Raw genomic sequence first — 23086 nt, 5'->3', positions numbered from 1 at the left:
AGAAGAGATTCCAAACAAAAGAATACGAAAATTTCCAGAAATCAATCTTAATGGAGATAAGTGATTTATCCAAAACAGAGTTCGAAATAACATCACAAAGATCCTCTCTGATGTTAGGAAACCAATGTGTGGACACAGTGATGATTTCAACAACAACAAAAAATTAGAAAATACAACCAACTACCAACCAGAAATCATAGAGCTCAAGAATATAATAAGTGAAATGAAAATTCACTACAAAGTTTCAGCAGAAGACTAGATCAAATAGGAAAAAGGATCAGCAAACTTTAAGATAAGGTAGTGGAATTCACCCACTCAGAGGAGCCAAAAGAAAAAAGGGTATTAACTCCACCCATATGAAAAGTGATGTAGTCAGCAAGTACCATTATAGGTCTAGGCACTGTAAATTATTCTAAGAGAAAGCCTAGAGAATTTCCTAGAGATTTTCAAGAAATGGTTTACAATCCCAAGATTTTATCCTTTGTAGCCTCATTTGTCCAGAGCAAATGTAATTTGCATTCTACATATGTACATACAACATGCTCTATATATGGAAATCCATTCACATACACACATGGAAGTTAACTTTTACTGAGAACTAAGTATATTCAGATACTGTTATAGAAGATTCATTCTATATTACCTAATGTAATCATTACAAGCCAGTGGGGTGGGTACTATAATGCTTCTTTTCAGAAACCAAAACTCTTATGACATAAGAACTGAAGGGTTCTTGCCCAGGATGCCTCCTAGCAGCAGGGTCAGGATTTGACCCTAGCTCCAAAACATAGATTCTCAATGACGATGACACTAGAATTGTTTTCCCATAAAATATATCTCATGCACATTAAAGAACCCCTTGGTGACATAAATTTGCCTACTGTAAGGATATGGATAAACCAAAGGCCATGACCAATGGGAGCTTATAAAACACGAATACATTTCCAAATAGCAATAAAAATGGCAGTTAGGTGACCCTTGCCAACTTGGTAGTTAGCCTAGTGCTCAGCCAACTTACTTATGTTTATCTATCTTCAGTGACTGAGCAGACATTCACCTGCAACACACAAAAAGCTATATGTATGTACTATTGCCAATCTATAGATTAAAGGTTAAGAAATAGTAATTCATTTCTAAATTTTAGGATGAAAATATAGCATGTGTGTAACATGAATCTCATTTTGAAGGCTCTTAGTTTAAGTTATCCACGTGCAATTATTTTCTTTTGAAAGGCTTTATTTACTTATTCATGAGAGACAGAGAAAGAAAGACAAGAGACACAGGCAGAGGGAGAAGCAGGCTCCTCACAGGGAGCCCGATGTGGGACTCGATCCCAGGACCCCGGGATCACGCCCTGAGCCAAAGGCAGACGCTCAACCACTGAGCCCTCCAGGTGCCCTCCAAGTGCAATTATTAAGTCATATAATCTTCAACAATCTGTCGCCTGCAGGGGCACAAATTAACCCATTGCAGACTCCAAGCCCCTATGCTGAGGGAGGTGCTGGGCTAGGGAAGGAGCCTCCTTCCGACCTGCAAGTGCTGCTCCTGGGGTCTTGGAGGCACTTTACTTGTGGCCTTTAGTGCAGTGACTGGTGAAAAAGTATGAAAACTTTATGCCTTTGTTAAAATGAATCTGCCCTTCTAGAAAGTGAAACAACCTCTATATTAGAGTTTTTAAAAGGCCAGGAAGCTTAAGAAAAAGAAGTTCCCTAGTCAGAAAGCACACATATATATAAATATGTATATATATATATATATATATATACACACACACTACACACACACACACAGACATAGATCTATAGATATGTATGTACATATACAGGTATGTTTGAATATACAGGAACATGCTCCTATATATATGTAGCCGTTTACGTATATACAAGTTATATATTCATATGAACATGAATAAATTCCTTAGCCAGAAAACAGGTACATTTTTATATACATATGAATAACAATAGTGATGTCTAGGATGTGTAACTTCCTTCTGAAGGTCCCAAATACAACTTCCATTCATACCACAAATACTTCTGGAACACTTGATATGTTCCAAGCCATTTGGTAGATCCTTGGAGATAATGGTGAGGAGAACAGATACCACCCCTTACACATCCCAATCAGCTACCATACAGTTGAATCAGCACACAGGAGGCAGACATGGCTCAGCACTGAATGAGGATTGTGACTGGTCTCATCCAAGATCTTAAGGAATAAGAAACATCTTTAATATCCCAAGAGAGTTTTACTTTAACCCTGTTTGAAAGAAACAAGTGGAGATCCTCTCTGTCTGTGGTTTATGGCCATATGATCCTGTTTACAAAAATCACAACCCTTTACCTCAATTAGCGCATTTAATCTTATCCACAATCAAATTTAAACCAGTCTGTAATCAGAATTTGTCAGAAAGTAGAAACTCCTGGGGCCGCCTGGGTGGCTCAGTGGTTGAGCATCTGCCTTTGGCTCAGGGCGTGACCCCGGGGGACTGGGGATCAAGTTCCGCATCGGGCTCCCTGCAAGGAGCCTGCTTCTCCCTCTGCCTGTGTATCTGCCTCTCTGTCTGGGTCTCTCATGAATAAATGAATAAAATCTTAAAAAAAAAAAAAAAAGAAAAGAAAAGAAAAAGGAAGTAGAAACTCTCAAAAACAGCATCATCCAACCACTAAAGTCATACAATAACACAGAAAGACAGCACAAGTATATGTGTGTTCAGTAAAATATAAACCAATATCTATTTCTAATAAAATTCTGTGATTAGTTATCACCGTAAGAAGTATCTATTGAGCGGGTCAGCCTCCTGCCTGGCATGGACTTACATAAAACACCCATCTTTGTTCACACACAGATGCCACGATTGATGTTAAGAGCCTATTCAGTCTTTTAATCAACAGGATCCATCACGAGGTTTATCCCAAAGTTAGTGCAAATGTTTGAAGGCTCTCGGTGACTCTGGTATTTTAAAGATGTCGATGCATCGGTTTCATTTCCTGCACGCCACACTTGTTCTTAGCGTTCCCACAGAGCCGGCTGCCTGCCTTTCCTTGCTTGATGACTCTACCTTCTTGGCAAAATGGCACAGCATGAACAGGTGCCAATGGAAGTAGAGCCACACTCCAAAGCAGCTGGCTCAAGAGCTTGCCACCAAGAAACAGTCCTTCCCTCCTTGAGGCAAAGCTCTCCGCCACCTGGAGTAGAGCTGAGGAGCATCAACCAGCCCAGAGTCAAGTGACTCAGGATCTCAGGGAATCCAGTCATGTCAGAATAAGGCTCAGGTCAAAAATGCTCAGGAAAACCAACCCAGGGAGACAGACAACAAATTGTAAGGCACATTCTTAACGTCACATCGAGGAAAGACATCTGAATTTTCTGGTGAAGACTCACCTTCAAGTGAAGAATTTCCCAAGACACTCCACTCAAGAGGCAACTCCAGATGGGTCAGAGCCAGCACCAGCTCCTCGTCCAAAGCAGGCAATGCTCCCACCGTCAGGGCAAATGGAGTCAGAAAGGTCTGATGACTACTGGCTGTGAGGCGATCAGCCTGGGTGACCAGCAAACGAGCCAGCCTGCAAGCCATGTTGTCCACGTAGGTCACTGAGCCGGAGCCCATGGTCACTGGGGAGTAACCTTCTGAGCAGAGGCATACAGACACCGTCACCGTCTCCTGAAGCCCATGCCCTAGACAACAAGACAGTAAACAGTTCACACCTAGAGGCTAAATAAAGGAGATGCTCACCCGGTGTCCAAGTCAGGAGTCACCAGCCTCCCTGCACTGCCTACGCAGACCCCCCGCTCCAGGAGCACAAAAGGCAGAAGAGAATAGAAATGTAGCCAGGTATCTTCCCATGCTGCCACGCTCATGCGGCCGGATTAAAGCTCATTCTATCTTCTTTCAGTGACTCCTGATTTTAAAAACAACTTTTATGAGCTCTGAGCACCTCCATATCTATTCTCCTATCATCGTCGAACATTGTTATTTGGCACACCTTCACCTTGTAGCTTTACCCCACTTACCCCAACCCCTCAATTCAAGGTCATCTCCTTAAAGGCCTTTGTCCTTTCCTCCTCTGCCACTTCCTCCCAAGTCCTACATTTTTATGTGTTTATTTAGATGATAGTTGTACAAAGTAGCTCCAAAGAATTCCTTCGAATGTGAGCGAGGGTGGGTGAAGAGCACTCCACAGAAATACTTACAGACGTTGCTCATTACCCGACTCCTGCCACTCCTGAGGATAGCTTCTGTGCCTTGGCGGTCCTCTTAATAGTTCTGTTGTGTGTGGTCATCTAATCCCGCTCCCTGTGCTTCCTTCCTACACTCCTCCTTCATGTGGCCAGGGGGGAAGCTACTACCCAGGCACATTATGCTGCCTTTGGCAGGACACCCAGGGCTTCGTACCGCCACACTGCTGTGATGATCATAATCACAGCCGGACGGAAGGAAGGTGATCTCAGCCACCGCTGGCCCCCAAGCAAACGGCCAATGGGAGCCTCTGTAGGGAGAAGAGCATCCCAGCTTACTGAGAACTGCTGCTGCGTTCTTCAAATATGACCCAGTGGTGCAGGCACAAAATGTAAGCCTCCATCCCCAGTCTGGGCACTTCCAGGACAGACTACAGAAATCCGCTCTCCACGCTTCTGAAAGGCTCCCCTGGGAAAGCTGTAACAGGCGACATTTACGGTCCAGAAACAGGGACTGCCAGGTGCCCGTACGGAGTTTGTTTAAAAACAAAAGTTAAGAGCTCTCCCTTCAAGTAGGGCACGAACCGTCAAGCAGACCTTCTTTAACACACAAGGAGTGGGAAGGAGGCTCACCCTTGCATCCGAGTAAAGAAAATGACAGAATTTTCAATATTAAGATTGGCATTTTAGTTATTACTCTCATTCCTCCTCTGTAAGAGGCTTCGTAAAAGAAAACCAAGGAGGGAGCAGCCAAAGGCAGCGAAGGCATAAATGTAAATCCCAAAGCCAAAAGGCAGAGGCAATAGAGACAGAGCCAAAGTAACTCTATGCCATTAATGAGGTTTGACATTTTTTTTTCTTATAAAGATGCCAATTATGGCACCAAAGAGAAAAGAGCTTAAAATCGCCCACAGTCTCTAAATGCTAACTGCCTGGGTCTGGTTCCCTATTGTTCCTCTCCAACAGTTGTTTAAAGTTGTTCAACCTTAATCTAAATTTGAACACAGATAATTCAGAAAAATGCACTCCCCCCCCCCCAATTACATGGAATGCCTTGGTTTTCACTGCACATTATACCCATTACTCTTTATGGACATTATATTTTGTACATTCATGTATGACCATGCATTGGATGTATGCCTGGACTATCAATAAAAATACACATACATCTATAGGCACAGCAAGAGGGGGCTCCCGGTAGGGATGAGCCTCAGAGTGACTGGTTAAGATTTATTACTTGGCTCCTTGTGTAGTAAGAAGGAAAGGGTAACAATAATCATGCCCAACTGAATCTCTAAAACATGATAACTTGTGTAGAAAGCGTTACATCAATTATAGCAGCATGTGAGAAAAAATGCTCACGGGGCACCTGGTGGCTCAGTGGTCGAGCATCTGCCTTTGGCTCAGGGCATGACCCCGGGGTCCTGGGATCGAGTCCTGCATCAGGCTCCCCACAGGGAGCCTGCATCTCCCTCTGCCTGTGTCTCTGCCTCTCTGAGTCTCTCATGAATAAATAAGTAAATAATCTTTTAAAAACAATGCCCACAGTCTCAGAAATGGAACAACAGATTGATCTGATGAACAAGCCCAGGTAGGGCTGCAAAGTCTTTGCACATCTCTGCAATTCTATGTCTGTGTTGTTTGCATGTCTACTGTCTACCTTCCCTTCACACGTAACAGAGAGACTGCAGAAGCACTTAGAAATCTCTTTCTTTGAGCAGCCCTGGTGGCCCGGTGGTTTAGCGCCACCTTCAGCCCAGGGCATGACCCTGGGGTCCCAGGATCAAGTCCCATATCAGGCTCCCTGAATGAAGCCTGCCTCTCCCCCCGCCTGTGTCTCTGCCTCTCTCTCTCTCCCTGCGTCTCTCATGAATAAATAAATAAAATCTTTTAAAAATAAAAAATATATTTCCTCTAAAAATGAAGCCAATCCTATCCATAAAAAAATTGAAGGTTCCCTAAATGATGCAATTTAGAGGGCCCAATAGGCCCCCAGTTAAGGAAATCTAACCCATGAGCAAACCAGAACTAAACCCACCCCCCTCCTGCAGGTAGTAACACCTTCACTCCATCTTTGAGCCCCAGCCTCCTGTCTCAGATACATAATCCACACCCCAATGAATATATGAAACTACTATATCTGAGAACTATTAGCTCTTAACAAACATTAACATGAAATATTAATTTGTCACCTGTCACCACGGTAACAAGACGACACGTAGGAGAATGACAAGTGTTGGAATGTGAACATTTTGGTGGTGGGAAGAGAATGTTCTGGTGCCTGAGATCTAGTAAGGAAGAGTCTGTATACATAGAGTGCCAAGGAAGGAACCCCAGGCACCAAAAAGAACTAACAGGATTGTGGTGAACAGTGGGGCTGCCAGACTGCAGGGGAAGGAGGGAGGGAGGGAGAAGGAAAGCCACCGCCAACATCTCCATGCTGCATGAACCGTCCCTGGCCATGGGCCCTGGGACAACAGGAAGTAAGACTAGGAGCAACTCCTCCATTGGACTACACCCAAAGCACAGCCAACTTTGAAAGCTGAGTGCCACCAACAGGATAGGCCTGCCCGGTCTGAGGCCAGGGTGATGCAGCTGGGAGAGCCTCAGAAGCAAGCTGACCCAGGGTGAGTGTGCTCATGGGTCCTGACCCTTGCCCCTCCGCATCCCCCTCCCCACCTCCCTCACACCCATCCCACTCCGGAGAACTGTTTACTTCCTCCTCCTGGTCCTCCTCCCAGCCTACATCCCTGGAGGAAGGATGCTTCCAGACAGACTTCCCAGTTGCAGAGTAAAGACTGCACCTCACCTGGAATGCTGGACTGGAGAACATTATCCTCAGTGCGTTTTGCAATCACGACGTGTCTCTGATGAGATCCATTATAAATAAAGTAAAACTCGGCATCTTTAGGAAGATAAACATTTTTCCCAAACTTTGCATAGACGGTCATCTGCCCCTAAAAAATGAGTAAGTTGAGGTATCATCACACTTTCTTGTCCTGACTCTTAAAAAAACAACAACAACACACAATAAAAGAAGGGCTGGGGTCCAAAATAGTGTTGTTTGTTAGGTTCATTTCACATGGTTGACACTCAAGTAGCACAAATTCTCTTTCCAACAACAAACACTCGGGACCACAGCGAGATGCCTCCTGATGTTTTAAAGTATGGACATCAAAAAATGAAATAAAATAAAATAAAATAAAAAATAAAATAAAAAATAAAATAAAATAAAATAAAATAAAAAATAAGAAAATAAAATAATAAATTAAATTAAAATAAAATTTAAAAATAAAATAATAAAATAATAAAACAAAATAAAATAAAATATAATATAATATAATAAGGACATCAGAGCTGGTCTGTTCTATTTGTAAAGCCGAAGTAGTCCAGAGCAAAGGGAAGAAATTTTTAAAATTTACTCGCTCTATAAATGTGATTCAACCTTGTTGTCTTTATTTCATTTGAATTCCTCCTACCTGATGGACATCACTGATTCTACTCATTTCTTTTTCTGTCCCTGACATACCACCATAGTACAAAGGGTCAAAACCATTGTTTTTAGTTATCGCCTTACCCTGTCCTGGATCACAGTTGGTTGTAAGAACTTTAAATATGCACAAGCTTTGCCAAGTCGACAGCACCACGGCCCCAGGCTTGCTGTGCCGTTTCCATCGCTGTCCGTCTCCTCCGAGGGAACCCCAAGTCCTGCCTCCCCCTGGCCTGGCCTCGCACTGCCTCCCAAGAGCTTCCAGCGGGCACACACCCTGCTAAGTGCCCGGGTGCGGGAGAGGAGCCACTCCGGGAAGGAAAGGAAGTCGAGGAAGCAGGGGCAGGGGAGGGCTCTTCAGGACCTCACCCCAGAGGCTGCGGGAAGGCCTCGATCGGCTCCACGACGAGGGGGAAACCGGGCCGCCGGGCCATCCCGGGTGGCGGGGAGGCTCCAAGGACCCAGGACACTCCCTCCGCTCAGAAACAGAAAAGCAATAGGAAGAGAGTCCTCCAGGGAGACGTTCGGCCTGGGGTGGTGGCCACAGGAAGAGGAGGTGGGAAGGGTGGCCCGGGGGGCCAGGGCTCGGCCCGTGGCCACCAAAACCGAGCCACTCCCCGCAGCCCCCCTGGTCCACTCCCGCTGGCAGACGCCGTGGGTCCCACGCGCGGCAGCAGGTGCAGCAGGGCCGACCCGCGTGGAGAACAGAATGGGTGCACGGCTCCTTCCTCCGATAACCACGCGGGTGTTTCGTCTAAACTTTAAAAATACAAAAAGGCTATGTTTTCCTGCTGGTTTGAAATCTATGGCACACAAAATATTACCCTAAATTATGAATTGGTATAAATACCAATTGGTTTCTGGGGGAAAGAAATCACTAGTTTCCGACTTTGGATTAGCCCTTCTCTGCACGTGAGCCCACGCACACATGCACAGCACGGATGCAACCCATAGAAAGTGATATGCCTGGAGAAACCCACCACACGACAGCTCCCCAGAAAGCTCAGGAAGAGGATCTGAAAGGCCAAAAAAAAAAAAAAAAAAAAAAAAAAAGTGACAAACGTCTGACATGACAGAGAGGAAACCTAGATGAAATTCCATTTCCTAAAAAAGGAAGAACAGCCTGCATTAGTCATGTTCCTGGTTGCTAAAGGGACTGTTAATTGTCCACGGACAGAATCTGACCTGCCTTGTCACTTTTTTCTTTTTTTGTAAAAGAAAACAAACTGTATCAACAGATCAAAGCTTTTCACAGACAAGAAGACTATCTCATCTGTCTCTGTTCAAAGCAACCAGCACACGACTATTTTCTTTGGTTGGGTGAACGAGGACCACAACCTACCGACGACTTTGACGGCCTTTGCAAGGCAATACAACCCCAAACAGAACAGTTTTACAGTCTGCGTGTGTCTTCGTCGTGAGCCCACCCCGTGCTCCACGTTGGTAAAAGAAGATGGACAAAAACAGGTCAGGAAGAAGGTCCATCCGTTAAAGGGAGATGAGCACAGTCTTAGCACTAAGAATAAAGTCAGCCCTAAAAGGGCTCCTCTTATTTGCTCATCACAGAGTGATCAGTAAGACATGGAAGGTGAGATAAGAGGATGGGGGGAAGCAGAAACTACGAGAAACCCAATGGGATAGGATGGGATGGGGTGGGGGCAGGCGGGAGAGGATGGCAGAAATAGAAAATATGAGTATGTATGGACACGAACATTTTCATTCCAGAAAACTAAAGCCCTAAAGAGGTTCAGACTCGGCTACGCATATCAGGAGAAATGAGTTTCCGAAGATGTTCTGAAAAACAAGGACAGTAAAAATGATCGGCCACGAGTGACAATTTGGGGGCCTGACTGGGGTCTTTCTAACCACTGGGGCCCCTGAAAATCTGGTTTTCTTAAAGGGCCACTAATTTTATTAATGGCACAGAGATAAACTCCCAGCTACAGAACTTCACTGTGCCCCCGTGGTTTCCCCATCTGGAGTCAATTTGCACTTCCAGGCAATTACAGCCCTACACTTCCCTGAAGGGATTTACTGGCATCAGTACCAGAATCACTCTACTTTGTGCAGAAATACTAAACACGTCTCATCATCTTTCTGTGAATCTACTATACCCCAAACTTACAATAACACACATTCCCACCCACAGAGTAAGAGGGTTCCCCCTTTCTCCACATCCTCATCAACATCTGTGGTTTCTTGACATGTTAATTTTAGCCCTTCTCACTGGTGTGAGGTGGGATCTCACTTGGTTTGGATCTGTATTTGCCTGATGTAGAGCATTTTTTCATGGGTCTATCTGCAAGCTGGTATAGTCACTCTGGAAACAGTATGGAAGCTCCTGAAAAAGGTAAAAATAGAGTTACCCTATGACCCAGCACATTACACTACTAGGTATTGACCCAAAGGATACAGACACAGTGATCTGAAGGGGCACCTGCACCCCAACGTTCACAGCAGCAATGTCCACAATAGCCAAACTATGGAAAGACCCCAGATGTCCTTCAACAAATGAGTGGATAAAGAAGACATGGTCTAGTTTTCAATTAGCAATAATCGTGCCTCAGATAAACCTCATTGGCTATGATACTGCCACTGCGCAAAGTTAAGACGTGGTCTATATATTCATGATGGAATATTCCTCAGCCATCAGAAAGGATGAAATCTTGCCATTTACATCAACATGGATGGAACTGGAGGGTATTATGCTGAGCGAAATAAGTGGATCAGAGAAAGACAATTATATGATCTCACTCATATGTGTAATATAAGAAACAGAGGATCATAGGGGAAGGGAGGGAAAAATAAAATAAGATAAAATCAGAGAGGGAGACAAACCACAGAGACTTTTGATCATAGGAAACAAACTGAAGGTTGTTGGAGGGGAGGTGGTAGGGGGACGGGGTAACTGGGTGACGGGCATGGGGGAGGGCATGTGATGGAATGAGCACTGGGTGTTCTACGCAACTGATGAATCACTGACCTCTACCTCTGAAACTAATGATACACTGTTAATTAATGACATTTAAATCACAAAATTAAAATTAAAAGAAAGAACACACTCATTTCACTAAAACTTCTGGACACAGTAAGAGGCATAATAGGCAAAAATTATCTCCCCAAATGAATCTAAAACTTTAACGTGCTCTAGTCAAAACCCAAACACTTTTCAAATGAAAGAGGCTTGTTTCCAAGTGCATCTGGAAGAACAGAAGCACAAGACTAGAAACAGTTTGGAGAATGACAGTGCTTGGCCTGTGCGGAGTGCGGTCAGAATGTCTCCTACCACAAAGCAAGGCATGCAATAAAACCATAACACCTTTTTTTTTTTAAATCTATATAAAACCATAACGCCTTAAGCAATGTGACGGGCACAGGGACAGACCACTGAGTACGGAGTCTAGAAGCAGATGCAGGGAGGTTATGTCATAAAGGTGACATTTCTAGCCAGTGGGGGAAAGAACAGGCAACTCAACCAAATGTTTTGGAAACAGCTACCTGTTAGGAGCAAAAGCAGGCCTCACATCATGTATCTCAATTGCCAATTAATTCATTATCAAACTCAAAAATCCTTAAGCACATTAAGTTAGAAGGCTGTCTAAAATTTTTCAGTATCGAACAAAATGACAGCAATGAAAGATATCTAAATCCCGTCTATACTGATGCCACCCCAATGTATCAACTTGTTTTCATTCTTTTATTGCCTTCCAGTCTTTGTTCAATGCACAGCTAACCCTTACCGAGCTTCCTCACGGAGTGAGTACGCATTTGGTTGTGCCCTTCTCTCTTCTATCGAAAGTACTTTTCCCTCTTCTGAATTTTGGCACCATTTTTATTTGCATTCCATCAAACGTGATGTTCTAATATTTCCCCCTATCATCCCTGTACTGTTGTACTTTAAGAGTGGTTCTAGCTTAACATTATAAACCATACAAAAAACTTTTTCATGTACATCACTTTATGCTTTCCTTTTGTAGAATAAAATTCCAGAAATGGTCCAAAAATGTGAAAGCTGGTTGCAAACTGCCAAACTGCTTCTCAGTAATGTTCTAGCAAACTCCATTGCCCCCCTGTGCTGGTCACGGGTATCATTTTCATCACCACCTTGCCAAAACTTTTATTTCCCAATTTATGGACAGTAAACCGTTCCCTCATCAGTTTCATTTGTCTTCTTTCCCCTATCCCTGAAACTTACTCTCCACTTTTATTAAAGATACTGCTAAATAGCATTAACATTGTTAGTGGTCTGTTCAAATTTCAACTTCAAGAATTCTGGTCTTCCCTTTTCTATTGACATCTGCATTCACATTTGCCTAAAGTAGGTCAGAATGTTCACTTTCTCAAGTGAACCAGTTGAGAAGAACCTCACAGTTAGTCCCTTTTCTTTTTGAATAGTGAAGGTGTACCACCTGTTATTTTCTCTTGCCCAAATAAAAAGTACTCAAATACCCCTCTAAAATCTCTATGGACCAGTAGCATGGAAAATGGGAACAAATATTGAGTAGGAAAGCTAGATTATAACCAGATTGAATACACCTCAACATAAACACACACACACACACACACACACACACACACACAATTAAACCAACGTTTTTTTATCAAGAAACATCTTCTTCCAGAAATTCTACTTGTAAAACTCATCAATAATTCTCAAAGACCAAGCCTTCTGCTGAAATGCTGTGACATCTGTAGATTTCTTCTTTTTTTTTCCAAAAGATTTTATTTATTTATTCATGAGAGACACACAGAGAGAGAGAGAGAGAGAGAGAGAGAGGCAGAGACACAGGCAGAGGGCGAAGCAGGCTTCATGCAGGGACCCCGATGTGGGACTCGATCCCAGAACCCTGGGGTTACAACCTGAGCCAAAGGCAGACATTCAACCATGGAGCCACCCAGGCTCCCCTCTAGATTTCTTCTCAAAGAACCAGAAAAGGTATTCAATCTTATTGGCCATTAGACTATTTCTTTCATCCAACTACTCTACTCTTCTTCTAATGACCTTTACGATGGAAATGGTTGGCATTGATGTGCATATTCTAAATATGTTTTCTTTAAACTAGGTATCTAAATGCCTTAAATAACTTGGTGCCTATATTATCCTAATCACTGAATATCTTTGTGCTAATGTCCTCCCGTCTTCACTCTCACTCTCTACAGACAACATATCTATGCATAATTATACATGGTCAGTAACAATGTCTTTTGCCAAACAACCTTCACGAACTAGTCTCTAAAATATGTGGCATGAATAGGCAATAAACACTGCAGTTTCAAATTATGACAATGAGAGAACAAAGCATGTATCTTTTTATAGTGGTGTTTCTTACTTTGGAGCCGCAGGAAGATTCATAAATGGATTTCAGGAGGTCTGGGTACCTTTTAAAATTGTTGGCGAAACTCCCTTCATATGTGTATGTGTCCATTTTTCTGAGGAAAGGTTTATGGATTTTGCCGTATTCTCAAAGGTATCCATTCAACTCTAACTTCTATAGAACCAAATAATAATGGGAACATGGTAAATACCATTTAATGACAATGGTGACCTTTTCATATGATAATAAGATGTAGTGCTGTGTTCCAAGGTATCCTACACAGCCTTTACATGGGGTGACCCTTAGGACAGGAGCACATTAAAAGTACATGTTCAGTGAGGTGCTAAATACTGTATTAAAAGTTTACTAATATATGCCATTAAAACCAATATCAACATAATGCCCTAAGTGAATTATCGAATTTTATTGTTTTCAACATCGGAAACTTGTCTTCACAACAAAAAAATAATTATTCTAGGGCAGCCCTGGTGGCTCAGTGGTTTAGCGCCGCCTTCAGCCCAGGGCATGATCCTGGAGACCTGGGATCGAGTCCCACGTCGGGCTCCCTGCATGGAGCCTGCTTCTCCTCTGCCTGTGTCTCTGCCTCTCTCTCTCTCTGTATGTGTGTCTCTCATGAATTAATGAATCAATCAATCTTAAAAAAAAGATAATAATTATTCTACACAGAACCTTCCCTGCAGAGTAGTGTGTTATTAAATGTTGTGAGATTCCTGAGAATTTTTTAAAGTGCATAATCCCATTTTATAGGTAGGTAAATAGGAGTATAGGAACTAGTTATACTAACTACCTCAGGATCCCAGAGCCCAGATGAACAGTATGCAGTATCTTGACTTCTACCCCAACCTACAAGTTAGGTCATCCTCTTTACATTCTTCAAGCACAATTCAAAGAAAGTACTATGAGCATTGTCTTTTATTCCAAATTACTGTGTTTAAGTACTTCTTTAAACCAACATGAGAAAATGCAGAACTTATATCCTTTGTGTGCATATATTATAGATACACACATATCTGTACACATATATTATCTATTGTGCACATGGTATTTCACAACCACAAGGTGCTTTATTGTGTCTTTCTAATCTTTTTCCCACAGTAAGACCTAGGAAGTATTATTATGACTCTTATCACATAAACGAGAACCCTGGTACCATCAGGTCCAGTGAGTGGCAGGGCCACAAGTCACATCAAATCCACATGTACCAGCCCCAGGCCCAGCATACTTTTCTTCCCAACATGTTACTGTAAAAACAGCAGTGGGCAAGTGTTTACTGACTTACTAGACCTTTACATTAACCTCAACCTTTATATTTTCCATATTTAATACAAAGACTCTCATCCTGAAACCCATAGGTAGGGGTACAGCTGAAAGGGGAGAGAAGAGAAGTATTCCTTAGGCCCCTCAAGATATATGCCCAGTTTTAGACATTTGTGGAGAGAGAAGGTGTCTTTTAATTAGAGATTCTTCTAAGTGTTCAAGGAGCAGATGATTTAAAAAGTTTAGGAGCCACTGATTCAAAGCATGTTTTAACCATCTTTTGTGTAGTGTAAAATAACAAGATCATTCAAATTTCTTGTCCCAAATCACAACTAAATCAATAAAACATAAGTGAATATAAATTGGTTAAATCCAAGTGGAATAACAGAATTTTTTTTTTATGGAAGATCACTAAAATTACATAAAAGGCTTCTAAGACATTTCTTCTGAAAGACCCTTTCAGGGGCCCTTGGGTGGCTCAGTGGTTGAGCGTCTGCCTTTAGCTCAGGTTGTAACCCCGGGGTCCTGGGATCAAGTCCCACATCGTGCTCCCCGTAGGGAGCCTGCTTCTCCCTCTGCCTCTGTGTGTCTTGTGAATAAATAAATAAAATCAGAAAGAAAGAAAGAAAGAGAGAGAGAGAGAGAGAGAGAGAGAGAGAGGGAGGGAGGGGAAGGGAGAGGAAGGGAGAGGAAGGGAAAGGAAGGGGAAGGAAGGAACGAAGGGGAAGGAGAGGGAGGGAGAGGGAGGGAGAGGAAGGGAGAGGAAGGGAGAGGAAGGGGAAGGAAGGGGAAGGAAGGGGAAGGAAGGGGAAGGAAGGGGAAGGAAGGGGAAGGAAGGGGAAGGAAGGGAGGAAAGGAAGGGTAAGGAAGGGTAAGGAAGGGTAAGGAAGGGTAAGGAAGGGTAAGGAAGGGTAAGGAAGGAAGGAAGGAAGGAAGGAAGGAAGGAAGGAAGGAAGGAAGGAAGGAAGAAAGAAAGAAAGAAAGAAAGAAAGAAAGAAAGAAAGAAAGAAAGAAAGAAAGAAAGAAAGAAAGAAAGATCCTTTCAAGTAGGAATGGCTTCCATTTACAAACAGGATAAAACAGATCACAGAAGTCCAATATTCCTGCTGATAACAGCCAGAAAATCAAAACAGAAAAATTTTAAAGTCATATTCTTAAAGGCATCAGAGAACTATGGGAAAAAGAACAAAATGCCTTAAAAATTCCAGAAAAGGGAACCCCTTAGAGAAGTTATGGAAGTCAGAGGACAACAGAATGTTATCTTTAAAGCGATGAAATAAAGTAACAGAGGTCCTAAGAGTCCACGCCCATCAAAAACATCCCTGGGGCAGCCGGGTGACTCAGTCAGACCCTTGGTGGCTCACAGTGTCCGACTCTGGGTTTTGGCTCAGGTCATAATCTCAGGGCTGTGAGATGGAGCCCCGCATCAGGCCTCACCCTCAGCAGGGAGTCTGCTTGGGTTCCCTCATTCTCCCTCTGTCCCTAAGAAGAAAAAAAAAAATCTCCTCTCAAAAAGAAAAAAAAAATCCCTAAAAATGACACTGAAATTAAAATGCTTCCAACAAATACTGAGGGAACTCATTGCCAGCAGGCAAGCACTAAAAGAAACACTAAAAGGAACTATTCAAGCAGAAATAAAATGATCTCCAACATAAGCAGGCACCCAAAGAGGAGATATCAAAGAGTGGACAAAATATATTAATGTCTAATGTACAAAATAGGAATGATGTCATGGAGTTGAAAATATCTGTAAAACTAAAATGCCTGACAATAATGTGAAAGGAAAATGGGATTCAAATGTTTACCAGTTTAAGAAAATGTTAAAAGTAATAGCTTATTATGCTTATGTCAGATATGTACATTTTAAGCTGAGGGTTACAGTAGAAAAACATAACTAACAAGTTACAGAAGAAAAAGCCAATTAGAAAATGTTTTCCTCGGGCACTTGGGTGGCTCAGTCAGTTAAGCGTGTGCCTTCGGCTCAGGTCATGATCCCAGGGTCCTGAGATCGAGTCCTGTATAGGGCTCCCTGCCCAGTGGGAGTCAGCCCCTCCTTCTCCATCTGCCTCTCCCCCAGCTCACACTCTCTCTTGCACTCTCTAATAAATAAAATCTTAAAAAATATATATACATATACACATATACATTTTATCAATCACAACGACAGGAGAAACGAAAACATAAAACATAAGTCAAATAGACAGTTATAGGATATAATTCCAAATATACCAGCAATTATCTTCATGTAAATGAAGTGATCCAAATATAATACCACTATGGTCGGTATGGAATTTTTAAATTCAAAAAATAAAAGAAAAAAAGCACAGAAATCTTGAAAGTAAAAAGATATACTAACCAAAAGAAAGCAAGTAAAAAAAAAAAAAAAAAAAAAAAAAAAAAGAAAGCAAGTATGGCCAAAATAGTATCAGAAAAAGTAGATTTTAAAGCAAGGCATGTTAGTAAAGAAAGAGGAGCTTGGCATATAGTTGAAAGAGAGGTTATTATCATATCAAATCTGTATCATCATATGAAATCTGAAATACCTTCAAAAGATTAAAAAAAAGATTCACAAGCCAAAGAGCTAGACCAACCCAAAATCACAAGTTAGATTTTGTCACGTCTCTCTCAGTAGCTGATAGAAGCAGCGGACCAAAAAAATTGACAAGGATATAAAAGATCTGAATTACATAGTCAATATAATTATTTACCAAAAGGAGCAATTATCATAAATTAAATATATATGTTAATGTTAAAAGCTGACCCATTTTTCATATCTCTGCAATAAATTCAGTTATACATACACACAAATCAAAAATTCTCCACGATTTTCACACTTGATGGATGATTCACCGCTATAGAACCACTGTAGTTTTATAAAATATAGAACTATATTCACACTGTAGTTTCTGTATCAAAGCTGGAGTAAAAAAATTCATGACAGAGATCAGTAAATTACTCCAATTCCTCAAGAAAAACAAAGTAGGCTTTAAGTCTTAGTTTTTTATTTTTTTTAAAGGGAGACAGAACATGAAAGGGAGACAGAACATGAGAGACTCCTAACTCTGGGAAATGAACTAGGAGTGGTGGAAGGGGAGGTTGGCGGGGGGTGGGGGTGGCTGGGTGACGGGCACTGAGGTGGGCACTTGACGGGATGAGCATTGGGTGTTATTCTATATGTTGACAAATTGAAAACCAATAAAAAGGGAAGGGGGAAGAAATGTGTGGGAAATATCAGAAAGGGAGACAGAACGTAAAGACTGCTAACTCTGGGAAACGAACTAGGGGTGGTGGAAGGGGAGGAGGGCGGGGGGTGGGAGTGAATGGGTGACGGGCACTGGGGGTTATTCTGTATGTTAGTAAATTGAACACCAATAAAAAATAAATAAAAAAAAAAGAAAGAAAAGGAAGGAAGATAGGGAGGGAGGAAGGAAATATGAGAAGTGATGGATGTGTTAATTAACCAGAAGAGAGGAGATTTTTCATTTTATATATATATATCTTTCAAATCATCATGTACACTTTAAATACTTTACAATTTTATTTGTCGATTATAATAAAGCTGGGGAAAAAAAAGAAAACCAATAAAAAATAAATTTATTAAAAAAATAAATAAATAAATAAATAAAAGTCTTAGTTTGCTTCCTTTTAAAATCACTAACTTAAAAAAGTAAATAAATAAATAAAATAAAATCACTAACTTACTCACAGGTGTATGAAAACATAGAACTCCTAGAAACTGAAAATATATCTGACATTTCATGCAGATCATAGCAGGAATGAACCGGCTGAGATATAAGAAAATTCCAATTCTAAGCTCTACTCTTAAATTATCCCAGTAATTCTTGAGGCAGAGAGGTCCTGTGCTTGGTTCCCAAATAATCAAGTACATAAATAATAAATGAAGCAAAAAACACTTTAACAAGTGGATGCTGGTTAGGATTTTGGCCAATAATCAACTAAGCAGGAGTTGTCACTGACACAGCTGTGCAAAGATGCTAACTCTGCTATACCCTGCATGGGTGAAAATCTAGGAATTCCAGTAAGAATGCGTATGGTCTGGCTCCACTCTCCATCAGACATACCTGGGCCAAGGAATGCTTAAATACAGACAAAATGACAACACATTCAGAGGAAAAGGACAAGGATGCCAACGGGACACAAAAACCATGTTGTCACATGAGGAACAATTGAAGGAACTGGGCCTGTTTTGCCAAAGAAGAGAAGAATCATGGTTGAACGGTCACTGTTACAAATATCTGAAGGTCTATCATGCAGACAGGGGCTCTGACATGTTCTGTAGGCCCCACAGGGGAAAGCCCAGAACAATGGAGGGAAGGACAGGGTACAGAGCTCAGGTCTCCAGGGAGAGCCTTCTAAGAACCAGAGATGTCCAAAGACGACAAAGATTGCTTTAGCCTAGAAGGAATAAGCACAACCAGAAGACAGCGCTTTTTTGTTTGTTTTTGCTTATTTATGTATTATAAGAGAGAATGGGGCTAGAAACAGACCCATCTGGTCTTACAAATCTAAAAGCAATTATACCTGGTATATAACTCTAGATTAATAGCTTCAATACAAAAAAAAAAATATGTGGGTCTAGATAAGTGGTGTGTGTGTATGTGTGTGTGTGTATTTAAATTAATCTCTCCCTTATTCCTTTGCGTCAATGTCCTTGCTCCTTGGGTTGATGGTTAGTTCATGTTCATTCTTTGCATTAAGTAGTTTTCAAATTGAGATCGGGCGACTCTGGATTGTAATGGACACTAACAGCCTGTTGAGAGTTAAGCATGCCACTTAAATTTCATTTTGGAAAATAGGTTTCCAATTATATTTAAATCTAAGAAGACTACATTCACTATGATGTATTATTTCCCAGGTTTTAATATGCTGGAGAGGACCTGAACTTCCAGGCTAGGTCACTGTCCTGAAATAATAAATGTAGCATATTTAAATTTGAAGAATATATTTAACAGTAAAGACATTTTATCCATTTTATATATTAAAGTTCCCCGTATTACTTTTTACATAAGGAAAAAAGCATTTTCCTTTGAGGGGAAAAAAGCATTTTCCTTTGAGGGAAAAAATTATTTTCCTTCAAGAAAGAAATTTCAACACCACCTGCTTAGTGTCTGTAAGGCCCCCTGACTCTAGGATACCCTCTGCACATTGGAAGCTACAGTTACCGCAACTTCTTTTTCTATTTCACATCTCGAACAAGTTTTCCATTTCCAAGACAGGAAAAACTATCAAGTCATCAACTCCTCAGCTCCAGGTTGAACGCAAGCAGACAATAATCTCATTTGGTTATCATTTAAAGCTTGAGGTCTACAGACATATGTGAAACCAAGTGTGATATGAAGGTCAGTATGGGTCTACTGCCAGCACTGAATGTGCCCAACCAAAACCAAGACTATCAGGAATACAAAGAACCCTAAGTCTTCATGAATTGATAACTCCTGGGCAAAGAGTGACACAATCATCTATATTCTTATCTCAGGGTAGAACACATAGCTCTGCATTCCGTAGGAAGTCAAAAGAAGTGCCCTTTGTCCTTCTCATTCTATCTGCGCCAGAACACGAATTCTACAGTGTACCACCAACACACACACATACGAACACACACGCATGCACACACGCGCACATACATGGAGGCCTTTCTTAAACAAGAGCATTGACGGTCCTACAAAGTAAGGACCAGTGCAAGATAAAAGAATCAGGAGTGCTCACTCAGAGAAGTAGGGGTTCAGAAACTTCTAAGACATAAGGAGCCTCAAAGCTCATCTGATCAATCCCTGAGGAAACTGAAGGTTCATACCAAGAGGTGACTTGCTCTGGGTCCCACCACATAGTAGACCCAGGGTTAGGGCCCAGGTCTTCACCCACCATCCAATGCTCTTCCCATGCTCCAAGCTGCCAGTTGGAAGACTTCCCACCTCCCCCCAGGGGCTGGGAAAGAAAGGACTTTATGGAAACAAGTCAGGAGCAGGAAGAGTGCTGTCAAAGATCCCCAATGCTCACTGCACAACACTCATCTCTCTCCGTGCTCTTGTCTCTTCTCTTCCTCGATTCTCATTCCCTCTGTCAAACTATAGATAGCAGTCTCGCAGGGCCTGCTGCTCTTTGCCTTCTCAAATGGAAACGCATGCAGGGAAAAGCCAGCCAAGCCGCAGGATGGCAAACATGAAACCACAGAAACCAGGGGCTCAAGACAATGAGGAAAGAGCACTCAGCAACTCCATTACAGCCCCAGCTCCAAAAGAGTCTGTGGGAGGCACGGAAAGAAAAGACAAGGATAAGAGCTCAGTGGGGAAGGAAATGGACTAGGGAGTGATGGCAGGCAGCAGCAAGAGGAGAAAGGACTAGAAAAACAAAGCAATAGAGAATTGAGTTGAAGCAGGCCAAGAAAGATGGAAAATAAATTAAAATAAGAAGAGAAATATCCACCCTACCAGGAACTGCAATCTGGAGACACCTTTATAAAAAGGAAGGGAGTTGGGAGAGAAGGAGCTAAATTTTGATGCTTACAAGGAACATTTCATCTGACCAAAATCGATCACTATATTGTACACCTGAAACTAACAGAATGTATGTTAACTACATTGGCTTTAAAATTTTTTAAATGAGTCCTTGCCATTTGCAACAACATGGGTGAATCTAGCAGATACAGTGCTAAGAGGAAAACAAATACCATATTTTTCATTTATAAGTGTAATTTAAGAAACAAATGAATTTAAAAAAAGAGAAAAGCAGATTTTTAAGTACACAGAACTGATGATTACCACAGGAGAGGTGGGTGGGGGGATGGATGAAGTAGGCGACGGGGATGAAGAGGGCACTTACCACGATGAGCACTGAGTAATGAGCAAAGAACTGATGAATCATTATAGCGTATACCTGAAACTAATATAACCATTTATGTTAAATAAGATTTTTTTTTAAGATTTAAAAAAAATGGAGAAAGAAATGAACTGAGGACAAAAGAAGCACATGGAATGTGTCTTGTGACACATCATGGGGGAATGCTTTTCCAAACTACTCCCCTCCAACTAATGGCCATGCCCTCAGCTAGAAGTCCCTTTCTCCATGTCCTACATGGCAGCACTGGGAGGAGAGGGTACCCTTAGAGATTCCTTTCCCATTGTCAGTCCCACTTTAGGGCAATGACTTCAGAACGCAGGAGCCCATTTTTCTGGCTTTGTCCTTTTTAGGCCTGTACTTAGAACTTTCCTGAATCTTCACATGATCAACTGTTCAGGGCTCTCCGCCAGTGAAAAACTGGACCTACATGCAGAGCTGCCAAATGCTGGCTTCACCAGAGATGCCATCTGGCCAAACATTAGTTGGAGTCTATTACATCTTCCTAATTCAGCCCAAAGCCCAGCAATACGAGAACATCGGGAGCAACAAAGACAAAGAACCAACCCCAAAAGCCTAAGTGTGTAACTAATCTTATTAAAGAATAATATCTTCCGGGGTAGCTGAGTGGCTCCATTGGGTAAGCATCTGTCTTCAGCTCTGGTCATGATCTGGAATCCTGGGATCGAGCCCCATATCAGGCTCCCTGCTCAGCAGGGAGTCTGCTTCTCCCTCTTTCTCTGCCCTTCCCCCTTACCTGTGGCCTCTCTCTCTCTCTCAAAACAAATAAATAAAATCTTTAAAAAAAAATACCTCCCATTTCCTTAGTGCTTCACTGTTCACAAGGCACTTTCACATATACTGTCCCATTTAAACCTCACAACTCCCAAAGATACAGACAAGTGGGCGACTGGTCCACAATCCACAGGGGGGATTGAACTAATGTCATATATCGTTTCATTTAAGAAATACACTGCATGTACACTCAGTGCTATGGTTCCCCTGCCCCTACTATCACTCTAGTGGAGGCACAGAAATAATTACATGCCTGATATGTGAGGGATCCCTAAAATCTCATAAAAATAAGGTGGGGTAAAGAGAGATACTTAGACAGTAGTCATAGGCCCCTAATGAGCAGACGTTCTATTAGTGACCTGAATAAAGCAACAAAGTGAACCATGTGGATACCAAAGAGACTCTCCTGTCGAGAGACTGGCAAGTGCAAAGGCCCTAAAGTGACATGTGCCTGGAGCATTTCTGACAGGCAGCCTGGTGGCTGAAGCAGATGAAGAGGGAAATGGGAGGCAAGGCCGGGGGCCAGGAAAGCTCATTGCAAGGGTGTAGGTGTCACCTGTGCAGCAGGAAGCCAGCACAGAGCTCTGCATGGAAAGGTGACAGGAGCTCTAGTTCACTCTGAAAGGATCCCTCTAGCTGCTCCATGAAGAATAGATCACAGGGGGCAGAGGTGAGATCAGAGAGGCCCACTGCGAACACCCACAAGAAACTAGCAGGCATTTTCTGCCACAACACAGAGCTCTGGGCCAAGAGGAGGTGAGCACAGCAGTTTCCCAGGACACCACATCTTTATTCAGCTCTGCCTCTCATCTACTGCAGCCTGTCCAGCAACCCTGTGTCACTGAGATGACCCGGGAGCCATAAGAGCAAAGATGGATGCTCCTCACCATGGGGAAGCAGGCAGTTCAGGCTCTCGTGCAAGAGCTGCCCTGTAATTCAGAGCCCTTCCCTCCTTTTCTTATAGATGCATGGACAAATGATTGATGGACGGATGGATGGATACATGGATGGATGGATGGACAGATGGATGGATACATGGATACAAGGATGGATGGATGGATACATGGATATAAGGATGGATGGATGGATGGATGGATGGATGGATGGATGGATGGATGGATACTTGAATGGATGGATGGAGAGATGGATGGATGGACGGATGGACACATGGATGGAT

General features: G+C 42.2%; 1 protein-coding gene and 1 pseudogene across 16 annotated transcripts in view; both read right to left on the bottom strand.

Annotated features, from left to right (window-relative positions):
* The window catches only part of ARHGEF28 (Rho guanine nucleotide exchange factor 28), a 288373-nt gene that overhangs the window by 161059 nt on the left and 104228 nt on the right, over nt 1-23086 (bottom strand). For 15 of the 16 annotated variants that reach the window (XR_012031376.1, XR_012031375.1, XM_072826802.1 and 12 more), the window contains 2 exons: nt 6986-7133; nt 3382-3675 (listed from right to left, as the gene is read on the bottom strand). The exons of the other annotated variant lie outside the window; for it this stretch is intronic. Coding sequence is in view for 13 of the 15 variants with exons in the window: in XM_072826802.1 (XP_072682903.1) it covers nt 3382-3675; nt 6986-7133 (442 nt within the window). In the remaining 2 variants the exon portion in view is untranslated. The remainder of the gene's footprint in view (nt 1-3381; nt 3676-6985; nt 7134-23086) is intronic. 16 annotated transcript variants of the gene reach the window in all.
* Nucleotides 10147-10273, bottom strand: LOC140634563 (U4 spliceosomal RNA; annotated as a pseudogene).

The sequence above is a fragment of the Canis lupus genome, chromosome 5, assembly GCF_048164855.1.
Source record: "Canis lupus baileyi chromosome 5, mCanLup2.hap1, whole genome shotgun sequence".
Taxonomy (NCBI): Eukaryota; Metazoa; Chordata; class Mammalia; order Carnivora; family Canidae; genus Canis; species Canis lupus.
The sequence above is the reverse complement of the archived record's forward strand: the minus strand, read 5'-3'. Positions and strand labels throughout refer to the sequence as shown.